The sequence below is a fragment of the Odocoileus virginianus genome, chromosome 26 (genome assembly GCF_023699985.2).
Source record: "Odocoileus virginianus isolate 20LAN1187 ecotype Illinois chromosome 26, Ovbor_1.2, whole genome shotgun sequence".
NCBI classification, from domain to species: domain Eukaryota; kingdom Metazoa; phylum Chordata; class Mammalia; order Artiodactyla; family Cervidae; genus Odocoileus; species Odocoileus virginianus.
The window spans coordinates 11132511-11150001 of record NC_069699.1 but is presented as its reverse complement, the minus strand read 5'-3'; the positions used below and the strand labels follow the sequence as shown (position 1 = coordinate 11150001).

Below are 17491 nucleotides of genomic sequence, written 5' to 3'. Positions count from 1 at the left end.
AATCTGGATTATTTCATGCATTGTAAGTGTTTTGATATCATACTTTGTAAAAAGAAAATTCATCCCTTCCTGGTTAACCATATCTTTAATCTTTTCAACTCTGTGTGTGCAGGATTAGGGCTACTTGAGGAGTAACAGCACCTGAAAGCATTGTTACAGGCATATTTGAAGAACAGAGACCTGCACATTAGAAGTAAAACAGTGCTTTTAAAAATGTACCCTATTCATCTGATGTAGTCTTGTACTGGGCTTCCCAGGTGGCGCTGGTGGTAAAGAGACCATGGGAGAGGCCAATGCAGGAAACATAACAGCCTCAGGTTTGATCCCTGGTTTGGGAAGATCCCCTGGAGAAGGGCTTGGCAGCCCACTCCAGTTTTCTTGCCTGGAGAACCCCATGGACAGAGGAGCCTGGCAGGCTACAGTCCATAGGGCCGCCAAGAGTTGGACATGACTGAAGTGACTGAGCACACATGCACGCATGCAATCATGCATCAGATAAACATTTCTTGGGCGCCTCCTCTGTGTCAGGCTCAGGACCAAGGGTGAGGACTATCACTAGGAAAGGCAGCAGGTCCGGTTCTGTAGGAATTTATATATCTGGTTTCCAACTCGGGCATGACTGTGCCATAGTCTTATCTCATGCCCCCGCTAAGATTTGACAATGTCTGGAGACACTTTTGACTGTCAAATCTGGGAGGGTGCCCCTTCCAGTATTGAATGGGCAGAGACCAGGGATGCTGCCAAACATCCCATCCTACAATGTACAGGACAGCCCCCACAGCAAAGAATTATCTAACCAAGAATGTCATAGGTGCTGATCTAATGGGAGATATATGAGTGAACTGAAAGGGCCATGAAGTGAGGCAGACACATGCGTAGGTTTTATGGGAATCCAAACGGACAGAGTCTTCCACTTTTCAAGTAAAACTAATTTGTTTTTTTTTTTTTAACTTTGAATCATTTGTATTTGTTGTTTCAACTTCTGGCAAAAAAAAAAAATCTTGCTAATAACATGTCCTGGTTTCTGAGAACACCATTCATTAGAACATCTCCAAATTAGAGTTGATCCTGCTGAGTCTGGAAAGATGGAATCACCTGACTGGCTTTGATATTGGGACTATGCCAACTGTGATGGCAATGATGGCCTGTGTGGTCATGTCCAAATTTCTTTGTGTCACTCCTAGTTGCAATGCATTGTTGGAAATTCTCATTGAACCTTCAGTGAGGTCTTTAAAGTGACAGTAGATATCTGTCTGTAAGAATGTATTTCTTTCTTTCCTCGCTAGTTGGAAGGACAGAAAAATCCATTACAAGCAGACCTATCTGTGAGGCACTGCAGACCAGCTGCAGTAACCTAAGCTCTGTTGGCAACCACTCTTACTCTGTGTAGTGGTACTGGCAACATTCCACATGGATCCCCACGGATCCCTTATATAAGTTCTGCTCACTGCCCTCCCCACTCCCAAGCTGGGGTGTGCTTTTGGTTCTAATAGCTCAAACCTCTGCAGAAGACTACCTTTGAGCTCCTGTAGACACTTTGAAAGTGAAAGTGTTAGTCATTCAGTCGTGTCCTACTCTTTGGGACCCTGTGGATGGTAACCCGCCAGGCTCCGCCGATGGGATTCTCCAGCCAAGAATACTGGAGTGGGTTGCCATTCCCTTCTCCAGGGGATCTTCCTGACCCAGGGATCAAACCTGGGTCTCCCGCATTGCAGGCAGATTCTCTACTGTCTGAGTCGCCAGGGAAGCAGACAGTTTGCATGCATGAAGAGAGACTGAGGTACCTGCTGGCTGTAGGAAGGGCAGGTTCGTTTGTCTTAGGACAACTCTAGATGCAACTCACACTCTGGGAGTTGCCTGCAGGTTTGGGCTTACTCTCTGTCTAAGGTTATAGCTTTGCTTGACTTCTTCCCTTGTCCTATTCCCTTATAAGTCTCCCCTGGGAGCACTTCCCTAATAAATCGGTTGCATAGAAATCCTCATCTTGGGGTCTGCTTCTGGGGAACCCAATCTAAGACCCTTCTGAGAATATATATGCTACACCAGTGATGTGTTTGTGTCCTCGCCCTCTGTGATGAGTTACAACATCATCAGCTTCTCCTTTGCACATGTGTGCCCTAAGCAGAGCACATCCACATTGTCTTACATTTTCCTCCAGGGAAGTCAGCTGCTCATCCAGTCTCACTTGGTCTGTCCCAAGAGGAAATGTCCCCTTCTCTCTGTCAGGAGGGACAGGTGGGAACTCCCAGGGCCCTGCAGACTCAGCGATCAACTCCTCCGTGGCGTTGATGACTTTCAGGACTTCTGTGGAGATGTTGCAGAGAGAAACAGCAGAATACTTCTGTTTGGTCCAATAACAGAAGGGGACAGAAGACAAGAACAACATTAACAATGACATGGAAATTCTACATCATCATGGTGCTCATCATGAGATTGATTCTGTCATAACACACACAAACATCAATGTGCGGAAGGAATGAGAATCTCTAAAATATCTACCCAGTCTGAGGGGACTGAGAGGAGGCCTGAGGTGACTTGGCTGAGCTTTTGTGGCTCACAGTGAATTATTTCAGATTCTTAGGGAGAGAGGGAGGGGAGCTCAAGTGGAAGTTACTAGGTCCTTTGCCCACTGCTGATAGTTTCATATTCATCACCTCGTTATCTGGATAATATTCTCTTTCTTCAGCAGACCTTCAGTCACAGACTCTGTCAAACTACATTCATGATGTAGTTCAGTGGGTCGCTTTCTGGATGGGGAGTTGAGGTGGTCTGCGCTCTAGATCTGGCTGTAATTTCATCCAGACGTGGGACCTTGGTCAGGCTACTTCCCATTTCTGGAACTCAGTTCTGTCATCTGTACATGAAAGGATTGGAAAGACTTTCTCTGCAGCCGCTTGGTAGCCACTGTGTTGTTAGCTCACTCACATCTATTCTCAAGCCCATTCTTCCTTGCCTTCCTTCACCACTGAGGCTGAACAGGAATTTCCCAGCCTCCCCTGCAGCCAGGGGCAGTCATGTGACATGGTTCTGCCCAGTGAACCTGCAGGGAAAGCCTGTTGGGGTTTCTAGCAAAGCTTTTGTTTTCCTAATCAGGTGAACAGATACAGATGCTCTCCTGCCCTGCCTCGATCAGAGGTGTGCAGTTAGGAAGTCAACATGAGTGAGGATGATATCAAAATGCTGAGTCAGGTGGATGAGAAAGACTGAAAGGGCCTGGCCCACACAGACCCTGCATCAGCTGTCCTGCTTCGACTCTCCCTGCCTCTGAAAATGCATGAGAAAAATAATTCCCTGCCTGTTGGAGCCCTTGTGGGCCAGACTTTCTATTATTTATGGTCGAACACATTTCTGGCTGACACAATTCACTTCTAGTTTTTGTATTTGTGACTCAAAGTTATGATCAGTCCAGATCTGGGCCAAGGTCTTTGATGGAGTGGAGGTACTTCAATCACAAAGAATCATCTGCATCTTTGAGTTCATCTGAACATATAGCACCAAGTAATAAGAAGGAGATCAATGTTGCTTGGCAGTAATGGTGTCCATCTATAATCAATTTTACTTAGTCCATCAGAGGGTTTGCAAACTGGAAATTCAAATCTTGCCCATTTCCAGGAAAGCCTGGAATTTTCATGCCTTTGATACCTCCCAACGTATCCATCTGATTCATATAATCTGGACCAAATATTAATGACAGCTCTGGCTTGATCTTGCAAAGTGTGTTTCTCCAGGTAAATTCTACTACAGGTGCCGTCTCACTGGAGGAAGTTTTCAGTGGCCCTGCAACTTCTCTAGGAAATCAAAGTGTCTAAGTGACAAGTCTGTGGCTGAGTTCACAGTGTAGAAGCTGGCTCTGGGCTCTGGCACATGATCTCATACTAGAGTCTCACCCTGGCATCTGTCAGTCATCCTAGGGTTAAGGTGCATGTGCTCGGGGGCAGCTCTCCAGTCAGTCTGTTCTGTAATAGCTGCTTGACTCATCCAAGAGTTATGCTTCTTTTGGTTCAAGGGACTTCACTACATACCAAAAAGTCAGTCTGAGTTATCAGGAAACTGAGAGGGAGGGAAGGCAACGCAGATCCGCCAGACGAAGGGTGCTGTCCAAGGAAGAGTCAAGCCAACCCTTAGGAAAAACTTGCAGAGGCTGTACTCCATCATCCAGAATCCTGTAACTCAGTGTTTTAGAGACGACCTGGCCTCAAAATGTTTTTGCATGAAGTAACCACCTTCATTTGCTGAAGTCCATTTTAGAAAAGGCAACACTGTACATATGAAAACAGACATGTTACCCTTCACTTAGTAGATAAAGCTTATATTTAGAAAGTTTGCCCTTTATTTGGTAGAAGAGGTGCCTCCGTACATCTTTTGAGAAGAAAGACATGTAACTAAGGGATTCAGAAAAAAAGTTAGATGGTAGCATGATGGAAGGGCAAGTATGAACATTAACACACACCTCCCATTGCTCCAGGGTTGTTAAAGGGCTAAGGACCTAAATGGGAAGGACATAAGAGGTGCTTAATCAGAAAGAGTTATCTGCATCTTGACGCCCACAGAACATACAATATCAAAGTGATGAGCTGGACATCAGTGTTGCTTGGTAGTCATTTTTCCTTTCCATCCCTAAATAGCCTTGTTTATTCAATCATAGGAGTTGCCAGCTGGAAGCCAAATAGTGCCTAGAGGCATGTGGTTTTTTCTTTTTCCCTGACAAGAATGCCTTCTGTGAGATAAGCGCCTCCCAGTTCTCTGCAGTCCCTGCCACTAACTTGTCTACATCTTTTATTGGGGGTTGGTGATGTGCTGACTCTACCCCAGGTGCTGGGAAGAAGCAGTGAACAGTGGGTGAAGTCCCTGCCCCCATGGCGTGTCTTCGCCTCCACCCAGGTGACCTGACATGGGGACATACTTTCCTGACCCCCTGAAAGTATTTGCATTTGTCATTAATTGAGAGTGAGCAGTCACCGGCAGCTGGTCTGTGGAGAGCACCAGAGTTTTGCTCACAAGGTCTGTGGTCCCATTCAGAAGGCAACCAGCCTCCAGCTGGGGAAGGGACTGAAAAAAAAAATTACATGGAAACTGGACAAGATCACTCTGGTTGGTTGATGTCCCAGTTCAGCTCTCTACTGGGAAACACAAACTGGAACCCATGAGCACTTGGGGGGAATTTATCCCATCTCTAGGAAATCAGATGTTTCTTGCCTGTTCTACAGGAGTGTTGCTGACTTGCTTGGATGTGAGCACAGGAGTGGACGGGGCACCTACTGGGAGTGAAGATAAGTGGGATTTAATTAGTTGTGTGATAGGAGCAGGGCACCCAACCTCCTCATTCCTTAGTTAACTCACTAGCCTAAGAAGAGATTAGATTTGTCACAAGGCTCACACTGTCTTGTTATGTAAATGTCCTGTTCCCTGCCCAGTCTAGATTTAAAAGTCGAAAGCACCGTCTACAATTGTGTGAAATAAAGCTATATTTAGCGCCGGACAGGGTTTTGTTCAGCTGAAAAAGCTGGTAAGGATTCAGAGGTGCTGGCAGGGAGCCCTGTATGGGGGAGAAACGAAAATCTAAAGCAGCCTTCCTGCTTTATTGCTTACAGCCTCAAAGACACGAGCGGAATGGCAAAAACAAAGCATGATTCCAGAGCCAGAGAGGGCTTTCTACGATGGCAGCTGACGTTACTCCTCACTTTCATTGTAAGATAGATCAAATGTGACAGGTCCATGGTATCAGATAAGGGAGAGGTGAACGTGTGGAGAAAATCAGCTGACAGAATAGGGGCCACTGCAGAACAGGAAGGCTGGACTCAAAGACACTCACAGCCACGGGCCCCACAGATGACAGAACGAAAATGGCCAGTGAGCCTAAGTAGTAACCGAATTCAACCTTCTAGTAATCAAAGAAACACAAACAACAAACTTACTAAGTTCCAGGTAGATTCACAACTCCTTTTCAAAATGCTCCGGGTAGCCAGTACTGCTTTTCCTGGGTGGAACAGGGGCTTTCAGCTGTTGACCTGGCAGGGATGTATTTCTTGTGATGCACCGACACTCCCCAGTCTCTTGACCGCATGTGGTCACCACTGAGAGCCTGGGTGTCCACCTCTAGGGTTTGGTTTGTGTCGCAGCCCTTTGTGGAACACTGAGTCCATAATATCAACTTCACAATCACCAGACTGTAACCAGTAGTCCACGCTTGGGGTCCAGAAGGTGAAGAGAAACCTCCAGTGTTTCCTCCATCACTCACCAGTGAGGCAATGAAACAAGTATCCATCTCAACAAAGATTCAGCTTCCTGCTTGACCGTAACCCACAACAGGACCAGCTCAGACCTTTAAGGAGGCAATATACCACTCTGAGGCGGGAGCCTGCCCCAGTGGCCATGTCAATGGACTAGAGGAAGAAGACCATGTCAGGACCCAGTCATAAGTCCCACCTGGGTCTTTTCTCTTCTCTCTGAGGACCTCGGGGCAGAGCAGACTCTGCCTTCACTTTTTGTCTCACTACCCACAAATTTATTTTTGCCTTTTCATACTGTTCATGGGGTTCTCAAGGCAAGAATACTAAAGTAGTCTGCCATTCCACTTCTCCAGTTCAGTTCAGTCACTCAGTCGTGTCCGACTCTCTGTGACCCCATGAATCGCAACACACCAGGCCTCCCTGTCCACCACAAACTCCCGGAGTTTACTCAAACTCATGTCCATCGAGTGGGTGATGCCATCCAACCATCTTATCCTCTGTCATCCCCTTCTCTTCCTGCTCCCAATCTTTCCCAGGATCAGGGTCTTTTCAAATGAGTCAGCTCTTCGCATCAGGTGGCCAAAGTATTGGAGTTTCAGCTTCAACATCAGTTCTTTCAAAGAACACCCAGGACTGATCTCCTTTAGGATGGACTGATTGAATCTCCTTGCAGTCCAAGGGACTCTCAAGAGTCTTCTCCAACACCACAGTTCAAAAGCATCAATTCTTCAGCGCTCAGCTTTCTTCACAGTCCAACTCTTACTACATTTTGTCAGAGAAGACTCTTGGAATGTGAGGAGAGCAAACCAGTCAATCCTAAAGGAAATCAACCCTGAATATTCCCTGGAAGGACTGATGCTGAAGCTCATGCCCTTTTTCTTCCTATAAAAACATGTTTCTAGGAACAAATTCTCCCTCCTTTTATTCTTCCTTATAAACTGTTTTCCAAAGACTCACAGCACGTAAAGTGTCACCAGGCGGAGATTCTGAGTCTTTGGAATTCAAAAGAAGAAAATATCTCCATCCTAAACACTGGATATCCCTGCTTATTTGCGACTCTTGCAAATTTGCCTAAGAATGTCCCAGTGTCGTCATTCATTTCAAAGCTTTGTGTTGGACAAAGAACTACAGACTCCTTCCAAGCTGGAATAAGCGTGCATGCTCCTTGCCAGAGTGGCTCAAGCTTGTGAACATGTGGGCAGCAGGGGCTCCTCAGGTGCTTGGCTTCATAGGAAGAGAACAGGCTGGAATGTTGAAAGGCCGATCACAGGTCCAGCTCCACCCTTGGGTGTGTGTGTTGCACACATGTCTGCCAGTCTCAGCTGTGCCAAGTCAGATCCAGGGTCTGGCTGTGTGGTGACCTGGGACTGTGACAAAGGCCTGGGGTGTCTATTCATGTGACCTGATGTAAGCCTTGATATGATAGCGCCTAATACAGTGTGGGGAAAAAAGCTTTGAGGATTAAATGATATGTTCAGATTTCTGGGGCAGAAGAGGGAGTTTCCTGGTTCCACCTTGAGGATGTTTCTGACACCTATTACAAGCCCTAAACACGTAGAAGTTGATGGGGCATTGATATTAGGGTTTTTGTGAGACTTAGAAGCGGGCAACAGGGCCTTGCAATGGGCCTCCTTTACCTATCGGGCTCAACAGATATGGCACCTAGGGTGCACCATTCTTTTAGGGGGCCCATAAAAATGTCTTAACTTCTTTGAAAATCGGAAGGAAAAATGAATTCTTAGGTCTAGGCACACGTCTTAAATACATTTTGTTGTTCAGTTGCTCAGTCATGTCTGATTCTTTGCGACCCCATGGTGACTACAGCACACCAGGCTTCCCTGTCCTTCACATCTCCCGGGCTTTGCTCAAACTCATATGCATTGAGTCAATGATGCCATCCAACCATCTCATCCTCTGTAGTCCCCTTCTCTTCCTGCCTTCAATATTGCCCAGCATCAGGGTCTTTTCCAGTGAAGTCAGTTCTTTGCATTAGGTGGCCAAAGTATTGGAGCTTCAGCTTCAGCATCAGTCCTTCCCATGAATATTCAAGCTTGATTTCTTTTAGGATTGACTGGTTTGATCTCCTTGCTGTCCAAGAGACTCTCAAGAGTCTTCTCCAACACCACATTTCGAAGGCATCAACTCTTCAGTGCTCAGTCTTTTTTATTGTCCAGCTCTCACATCTGTACATGACTACTGGAAAAACCATAACTTTGACTAGATGGACCTTTGTCAGCAAAGCAATGTCTCTGCTTTTTAATATGCTTTCTAGGTTTGTCATAGCTTTTCTTCAAAGGAGCAAGCGTCTTTTCATTTCATGGCTGCAATCACCATCTGCAGTGATTTTGGAGCCCAGGAAAATAAAGTCTGTCACTGTTTCCATTGTTTCCCCATCTATTTGCCATTAAGTGATGGGACTAGATGCCATGATCTTCGTTTTTTGAATGTTGAGTTTTAAGTCAGCTTTTTCACTGTCTTCTTTCACCTTCATCAAGAGGCTCTTTAATTCCTCTTAGCTTTCTGCCATAATGGTGGTGTCATCTGCATATCTGAGGTCATTGATATTTCTCCTGGCAATATTGATTCCAGCTTGTGATTCATCCATCCCAGCATACATAATACATAGTATTAATCTTTATACTAACATAGTTGTAAAATACAGTTTTCAATGTTTTTTGTGGAGGAAAGGGTTCACAAAGGCAGAAGTGCTCAGGCCCACAGAAGTTATCAGCTGGCCCTGGTCCTGCTGATCTGAAGCCTCTGTGGAGGTGTCTGGGCAGGGCTGGTTCCTGCAGTGGTCATGAGCAGCAACAGCCTGGTGAAGGCCCTGAGCAGGCGGGCCCCTAGCAGAGGATCATGAACACGTGGGAGACCCTCGCCCTAGATTCCCCCACATAAGGGAGGGAGATAGTGGGAATGGGTGGGTGCGCTGGTCTTGTGGTTTCCTAGTGGAGATGAACCCCAAGGCGACCTCCTCACTGTGTACACACCAGGCCATGAGGCTTAGGAAATTCAGGTTACACTGTATGACTTCGGGGATATAATCTCTCTGAGCCTCAGCTGTGAAATGGAGATAACACCATCCAGCTCAAGGGGTTTTTGAGAAGATGGGATCAGTCAGAACACAGAGCTCTCTGCGTCTATTCAAACCTCTTGCCACCTGCCCTGCTGGCTCAAGGTGGGCACATTACTGGTGAAGGCTGGTGGCTTAGACACCTTTTATTAGGTACTGTGTTCTTGAAACAACTTTCCTTGATTGCTTGTTTTCTTTTTTTCCAATACTTTTAAACATTATTTATTTATTTATTTTTAGCTGTGCTGGGTCTTCATTGCTGCGTGGGCTTTCTCTAGTTGCAGCGAGTGGGGGCTACTCTCTAGTTGGCTGGCTTCCCATTGTGCTGGCTTCTCTTGTGGCTCACAGGCTCTACAGCGCAGACTCAGTGGTTGTGGCACACGTGCTTAGCTGCCCCGCAGCATGTGGAATCTTCCCAACCAGGCATCAAACTGGTGCCTCCTGCATTAGCATGCAGATTCTTAACCACCGGACCACCGTGGAAACCTATACTTGGTGTTTTGAAAAAATGCTTTTCAAAAGTATTTTTTAACAAAAAAAAGTTACACTTTGCTGCTATTTCCCAATTTTTTTTCTCTTGCTACGTAAGAATATTTCTTTAGAAAGCTGCCATGCTGTACTATTGTCTGCCCTCACCATAATTTCATAAAGAAGAGATACCTTAACACCCAAAAGTAGAAGACACAATATCAGAATACAGAACAGTCTGTCCTAAGAAACAACAGTAGGCAACCTGACACTGACACGCTCTCACACGCACACACACACACACAGGACCCTCTGTTTCCTGGCAGTCAGCGTACTGAACCATACATACTGACAGGCAAGAAAAGCCAGGTATGTCATCGCCTAGCTGGGCAACTGAACAAGCCAGGCACGCAAACGTCATCTGCCGTTTCCTATCATCACTGATTTAATTCAGGTCTTCAGGAGGCATCTGCTGTCTGCCAGGCACTGCCCCGGGCCCTGCAGGGGATGCAGTGAGTAAGCATGGTCCCTGTCCTCAGAGGCCAGAGACAGAGGAAGGGTAGGAAGACGCCCAGCAGATAGCGGGGAAGTCCCACTCTCCCCTGGGAGCCATAGGCTGAGACCTGGAGAGGGACGAGCAGGTTCCGTTAACATGTGACTTTGGAGTCCGTCCGGAAGCACAAGACAGATGAGAAGGATACTTCCGGCTGAAGGGAGTAGACCTAGGCCTTGGAGATGAGACGGCGTGACGTGCACAGGGAATGGTACTGTGCCCCAGGGTGTGCAGAGGACGACAGGTAGGAAAAGAGAGAGCGGCCTGGGTCCCACAGTGCTCTGAAGGCCATGCTCGGGGGTTTGCATTTGCATCTTGAACAGGTGGTGATTCGGCGCCATTGCAGGTTTTCACTGCTGTTATCCAGAGCTGTCATTTTTTGTTATTTAGTCGCTCAGTCGTGTCTGACTCTTTGCGACCCCATAGACTGCAGCACACCAGGCTTCCCTGTCCTTCACCATCTCCTGGAGTTTACTCAAACTCATCCATTGAGTTGGTGATGTCATCCAGCCATCTTGTCCTCTGTCATCCCCTTCTCCTCCTGCCTTTTATCTTTCCCAGCATTAGGGCCTTTTCCAGTGAGTCAGCTCTTCGCATCAGAACTGAAGAACGAAAAGCTGTCATTTACTGAGTGCTTACTGTGTGCCAGGCTCTCAGAGCCTCATTTAATCTGGGAACCTCCCTATGATGTAGGAACTATGACTACTCTATCTTACAGATAAGGAACTGTGTTTAGAGAGGTGATGTGGTTTGCCATGAAGGAGTCAAGATCTGCACCCGGGTCTGCCCCATTTCAAAGCCTAGGTTCTTAACATGCCGGCTTGAGGGGCTGAGGCTTTAGGAAGGTAATTCTGACTGCTAAAGGAAGGACAGATTTAGGGCCTGGGAGTATCAGAGGCAGAGGTGAGTGTAGGACACGGTTGCTGCAGCTTGACTCCCAGGTCACAAGGGCTGAGGTGGGGCAGCTGCAGTGGGAACAAATGGATGAAAGGTACACTGTTCTGGCAGGAGAACAGGAAGAATGCTGTGACCGTGGAGCGAACAGCGAGAGGGCAAGCTGCTGCTGTGCTTTCCAGCTGAGGGATCTGGAAGAAACTCATGTCATTCAAGGAGATTTAAACATCGAGAGAGAGAGAGAATCTCATTAGATTTTTGAAATAAGGAAAAAACATAAGATTTCAAAGCTCCTTTCTCACAGCCCAGGAAACAGAGTGATTACCAAATGTCAAGCTGGAATAACCCCCAAATCACTGATTCAGTCTATATTTTGAATCTAGCTATTTTTCTCTCTGCCTGTAGGGCATGTGGGATCCTAGTTCCCTGGCCAGGGATCAAACCCACAGGCCCTACATTGGAAGTGTAGAGTCTTAACCACTGGACCACCAGGGAAGTCCCTGAATTCAGTAATTCTGATGTTGTTTTCTGTGCAAGTTTTGGGGTAGGGGAACAATCTTTGTAGTTGGCTTTAGTAAAAACAAGAACATGGTACACATGCGGGGCTCTCCAGTTTTCCTTTCAGCCCTGTGACAAATGGATGTTCTTTAAGGGGCGATCAGGGCACTGTGGACATCCCAAGTAACAGAAAAAACTTTAACAGAACCTTCTAAAGACATGTGGGCTCCCACGAAGGAATTACAGGCAGAGGAGAAAAGTCTTCAGTGTTCAAGTTGTGTAAAATGCATACAGGACCTCACCTTCTCTCCTGGGATATCTCGCTCCTGAGAAAGCCCTTTGAGGGGAAGCGAGAAGGAAGGAAGGATGCCAGCTCAGCGTTAATGTATGTCCCCCCTGTGCTGGGTCTGACCCCAGACTGCTCAAGGCTTCATGTAACCCTCACAACAACCTGACATGGAGGCTGTTTTCATCCCATCTTGAGAGATGAAGAAACTGTGGTTCGGGGAAGAAGACTCATGGCTGGGACTGGAGCCCAGAGACTCTGGTCTCTGAAGCCCACGCTCCTTCCCACCAGCCACACCACCTCCTCCACCAGCATAATTCCTGGGACGTAACAGACTGCAGAAAGTGATGGAAGAACAGAATCTAACTGAATAATCAAATGCATGAACAACACAGAGAAGGGCCTGCAGCCTCCACCAAGTGCCACCAATCAGAATGAGCTTGTCGATTTGTATGGGCTGTGCGCCGAGTTGCTTCCGTTGTGTCCGACTCTTTGCGACCCTATTGTAGCCCACCAGGCTCCTCTGTCCATGGGATTCTCCAGGCAAGAATACTGGAGTGGGTTGTCATGCCCTCCTCCAGGGGATCTTCCGCACCCAGGGATCGAACCTGAGTCTCTTACGTCTCCTGCATTGGCAAACAGGTTCTTTACCACTAGCGCCATCAAGAAAGAAGTGAAAGTGAAAGTCGCTCAGTCGTGTCTGACTCTCTGCGACCCCATGGACTATACAGTCCATGGAATTTCTCCAGGCCAGAATACTGGAGTGGGTAGCCTTTCCCTTTTCCAGAGATCTTCCCAACCCAGGGATCAAACCCAGGTCTCCCGCAATGCAGATGGATTCTTTACCAGCTGAGCCACAGGGAAGCCCATATTGATGTGTACACCAATGAGCAAGCCGCACAACAAAACCTGAGAGCTCCCGAAGGACCAGCCCCTGTTCTGAGCCTTACTGAGCCTATCGGAGGTGCAGCCACCAGGGCAACCAGAATGAATGAGAATGTGGTCTCTGAGGAAACTGCTCCAAATGTGATCCAGACTTCCCGGCCTGCTCACTACTTTTCTGTCCCACATCACAGGTGCCGCCTTGGCTCTATGAAATGCTTCTTTCAAATCACCAGAGCAAGCAAGGAAATTTGTCCAAATGCCCTGATTTCATGTATTTTTTTCTTCCTCAAAGGTAAGAAAAGAAACTCCATATGTCATCCTAAATAGATGACAGAAATCTGTTAGAAAAATTCAGTGCAAATATGTTTCAGTTCTGATGAAACATAAGGCGCTCCGGCGATGCCTCTACCACCCGTCAAAATACATTCTCCATGAACAGACTCATGTCCACAGAGAATGACTTGATGAAGGAAGGTGGCACAGAATTGTGGAAAGAAATTGGAGCATGGACCTAATAAATTAGCATGTGTAATAAACTGAGACAAGAAATGTAACAGAGATTAGAGAATGGACCTCTGGGGATGTTTGGGTTCTGAAATCATCTAGGTTTTGATGGTCAAAGTTATATGTGAAAAAAATAAGATTATTTTTGATGGTGATGATTGAAATGAGTTTTTAAGAGTCTGCTATTTGCACATTTAGTTTAGTTACAGAGTTAAACCCACTGGTCTGTATGTCTCTCTGAGGTCATTTTCTCTCCCTTCCTGGGTGGAGTCCCCGTAGTCTAATGTAGGCATCTGAGCATGGCTGCTCCAGGACCTGGTCACAATGAGAGAGGAAGGGAATGCTGGGGCCACTGCCTTTGACCAGACCTGCCCGGGCAAGTCTTCAGCAGGCAGGACTCCCTGTCCTGGCAGATGAGGTATTCATGGTCGTCCATCTCTTTTGCTTTTTGCACACTGGCTGTTCTTCAGAAAATCAGTTCCTGATACTCACTGGAAACACTTCCCCATGGCTTTCGGTAAACAGGGTTCTTCCAGGGCACGTGCTTGGCTCTGAAGTAGCCCGGTGACACAGGAAACCACCTTCCACGTTCACTTGGAAAGGAGGTGGCACCTGGCAACCGAGGCAATCTTCATAAATATAGGATCCTCCTGCTGAAATCTTTCCAGGTTCTTCCTGTCTCACACAGAACAGAAGCCGATGCTCTCTGCACGGCCCACATGGCTGGCTTGTTCTGGCCCTACCGTCTCCTCATCTCTCTCCTTGGCTATGTTGCCCTAGCTACTCTACATCTTTAGGCGGTTCCTTGAGCTTATCAAGGTTATTTCCACCTTAGGGCCTTGCTTGCATTTGCCTGAAAAGCCCTTCCTTTAGATCTTTGCCTGACATTTTTCTTCTTGTCCTTTGGGTTTCAGTGGAAAGCACAGGCAGTCAGAAAAGTCAGGACCATCCAGGACACATCCTCCTCCCAGCTCCATCCGTGACTGTCCTGCTGAATCTTCTCTTTGGCACTGGTCACTGTGCACATCTTCTGCTGTGTGTGTTTACATACTTATCAGCTGTCACCCCTCAACAGCAGGTAAATTCCACCAGAGCAGGGACCTTTCCTCGCCAGTCCCTACTGTATTATAGCTCTTAGAATAGTTCAACAATTATTTGTTGAACAAATGGTAAATGAATAGGGATTCAAACTCTAGAACTTGTGCTACCACTTCTCACGGGAAGTTGGCATCTTTTCCATTAGTGTCTCCTGTACATAATGCTGGGCCTGCCAACCAGGGATGGCTGTCGAATTCCTTCGTTTGGGTGAACACTAAGGACCTTCCTCTCCGGCCACATCACTTCCTCCCAAAGAACAAGTGCACATATGTCTTAACACATGAAGAATTGATCTCTGCCTGACCAGGGGTAAGAGGTGGGTGAGTGGTAATTATGAGATAAATCATGAGTTAAGTTAAGAATTTAGACTATACTTCTGGACTATTTCATTGCATCCTTTACTAATAACTCATAAGTTTAATTACTCTGCCTTTAAAACAAAATGTACTATCTTAATCATTCCTCTTTCTTTTCTTTTTCTAAAAATTTCTAAGTTATTCTTTAAATTTATCAGATGATTTTTTGAATCCTTTTGAAAAGTTAAAAAACTTCTGGTTCAGATTTTTATTTGAATTGACACTAAATGTCTAGCCTCATTTTGGAAGAATTCTTCTTTGCATTGTCTTTCCTACCAGCAAACTGGTAGTTTTCTTAGAGATTTGCAGCTTTCTTGTTAAGTTTTAACTTCACATTTTTGTTCCTATTATGGATGAATTGTTGTTTAGTTGCTAAATCGTGTCCAGCTCTTTTGGGACCCCATAGGCTGTTGCCCTCCAGGCTCCTCTGTCCAGGAGGATTTCCAAGCAAGAATACTGGAGTGGGTTGCCATTTCCTTCTCCAGAGGATCTTCCCGACACAGGGATCAAACCCATGTCTCCTGCATTGGCAGGCGGATTCTTTACCACTGAGCCACCAGGGAATTTCTGTTTTATCTCCCCACCCCTCCAGTCTGGTTTGAGATTCATATCTGTACACCTTAGTTATAAGATGGGGAGTTCTTGTGTAAACCCCAGAACCCCTTGAACTGTACTGTGTATTGAGGTGGATGATCTGGACTCGTGAATAGACCTGCTCCTATTAGAACTTTTCTTTGAATAGGATGAATTTTTATTTTGCATTCATTTGCATCAAATTTGCTCTTTTTTAAAATTGAAGTTGATTTACAATGTTGTATGAGTTTCAGGTATACAGCACAGTGCTTCAGTTAAACATATCTATCTATCCTTTCTCGGGTTCATTATAGGCTATTACAAGATATTGAATATAGTTCCTTGTGCTATACTGTAGGTCTGGATTGTTTATCTGTTTTATATTTAGAGTGCAGAGTTGCTGTCTTCTTTTACAGGTTCTTTGTAACTCCGGTAAATGTTTGTGATCTCTGATTTTGCCCTGGTGGTCCTTTATATTTCTCCACACATTTTTCTCCCATTCTATGCAATAGCTATTTCAAACCCTCTCCACAATCCTGACAATCCAATTTCACCATCCCCTCACTTTCAGAAGGCAAACTTGCCTTCTAGTTCGGGGGGCTAGAGATGTAACCAAGCAGGACCCTACAGGGAATTCCCAGGACAGACTCTCCCATGTCCTCTGCCTGCCTCTTGTTTATAGAAAGACTTTACCTTCCTAAGCCAAGCCTGAGTTCTAAAGAGTAAATTTAATACATTTCGAAGGGAGAAAATGGAGAAACAAAGGAAAACAGTTAAGCAAGACAAAATAACAGGTTAGCCATTAAACAAAGTCAAAGACCTTTAGTTCCTCTCAAGGGCTATAGATAATATTCTGAGCCGTGTCCTTTGATCTGTTTGCAGACACTGAAACCCCCGTAAGGCAGACCATGTTTACTGCATGCTGACCACCACCGTGAAGGCCCCAGACAGGATGGAATCAGAGGGTTGATGGTGTTGATTCCCAATTACCTCACCACCAACCAATCAGAAGAATGTACACAAGCCGATCATGCACCCTGCAACCCTCTCCTTCACCCTGTCTTTAAAAACCTTTCCCTGAAAGCCATCGGGGAGTTCCTGCCTTTTGAGCATTAGCCATCCCTACTCTTGCTTAGCGCCCTGCAATAAACGTTAACTTTCCTTCACAGCCCAGTGTTGGTGGGTTGGCTTTACTGTGCACAGTCAAGTTTGCTTCAATAAGTGGGGCAAGGGGTTCGGGGAGGCTTAGAACATAAAACAAATTTTGTTCATCTTCCTAAACATCAGATTTACCCACTTACTTGTATCTGGACCATTCTGTCTTTGCTGTTCCAGTGTTGATACCCCACCTGTTTTCTGGACCTCATCCCCTCCATTTTCCCAAAACTCCCTTATTGTTGGACACTTAGGTTGTTTCAAAGTTTTCCTAATATAAAACTATAACACTTGATGAACTGCATTGTGATATACCCTTGGCTGCTTGTCTAGTTGTTCCTTAGGATAAATGATGGAAAATATATTTGCTGGATCAAAGGGTATGCACACTTTGATCGCTTTGAGTTACCAAGCTACTTTGTGTGTGTTAGTCTGCCTGGTCCTCTGAACTCTTACCAACATAAATTATCCTTTTTTAACCATCAGTTTGTTAGGCAAGTGGCATTTCATTATTTCAGTTTGCATTTTTATTGCTGGTCTGAACAAATGCTACACTTTGCCCTGTTCATGGCTGTCTTCCCATTGCCTCAGGGTGCTTCTGCTGAATGGAAGAAATGAATGAACGTACAAACCATATGCCAAGTTCTGGGCTGGGTGTTGCACTGAATACAGTTGAGATACAATGAAAGTTGAATCTTTTTTCATATTCTTATTGGTCATTTACCCTCTTCTTTTTTGTTGTTTTTGGTGAATTGTCTGCTTATGTATACTGCCCTTTTATCTACTAGCATTATGAGAATATTAATTCTCAAGGGCTTAGTTCATCTTTTGCCTAGAGAGGAAGATGTTCTGCTGAAGTCCTCGTGATACAAGAGAGAACCCAGAGCACTCTTCCCAACCTCAAAGGCCCCTCCCACA

At 45.9% G+C, this 17491-nt stretch overlaps 1 protein-coding gene, 1 long non-coding RNA gene and 1 other non-coding gene across 7 annotated transcripts in view; 1 reads left to right on the top strand and 2 right to left on the bottom strand.

Annotated features, from left to right (window-relative positions):
* Positions 1-17491, bottom strand: part of MYRIP (myosin VIIA and Rab interacting protein) — a 215739-nt gene that overhangs the window by 19897 nt on the left and 178351 nt on the right. For all 5 annotated transcript variants that reach the window (XM_020894565.2, XM_020894567.2, XM_020894566.2 and 2 more), the window contains exon 12: positions 2147-2341. In XM_020894565.2, coding sequence (XP_020750224.2) covers positions 2147-2341 — 195 coding nt within the window. The remainder of the gene's footprint in view (positions 1-2146; positions 2342-17491) is intronic.
* On the bottom strand, positions 11641-11713 carry TRNAG-UCC (transfer RNA glycine (anticodon UCC)). The gene has a single exon. It is a non-coding gene; the product is annotated as a tRNA-Gly (tRNA).
* Positions 14262-16587, top strand: LOC139031207 (uncharacterized). Its single transcript, XR_011483614.1, has 3 exons — positions 14262-14469; positions 14635-14816; positions 16301-16587. It is a non-coding gene; the product is annotated as an uncharacterized lncRNA (long non-coding RNA).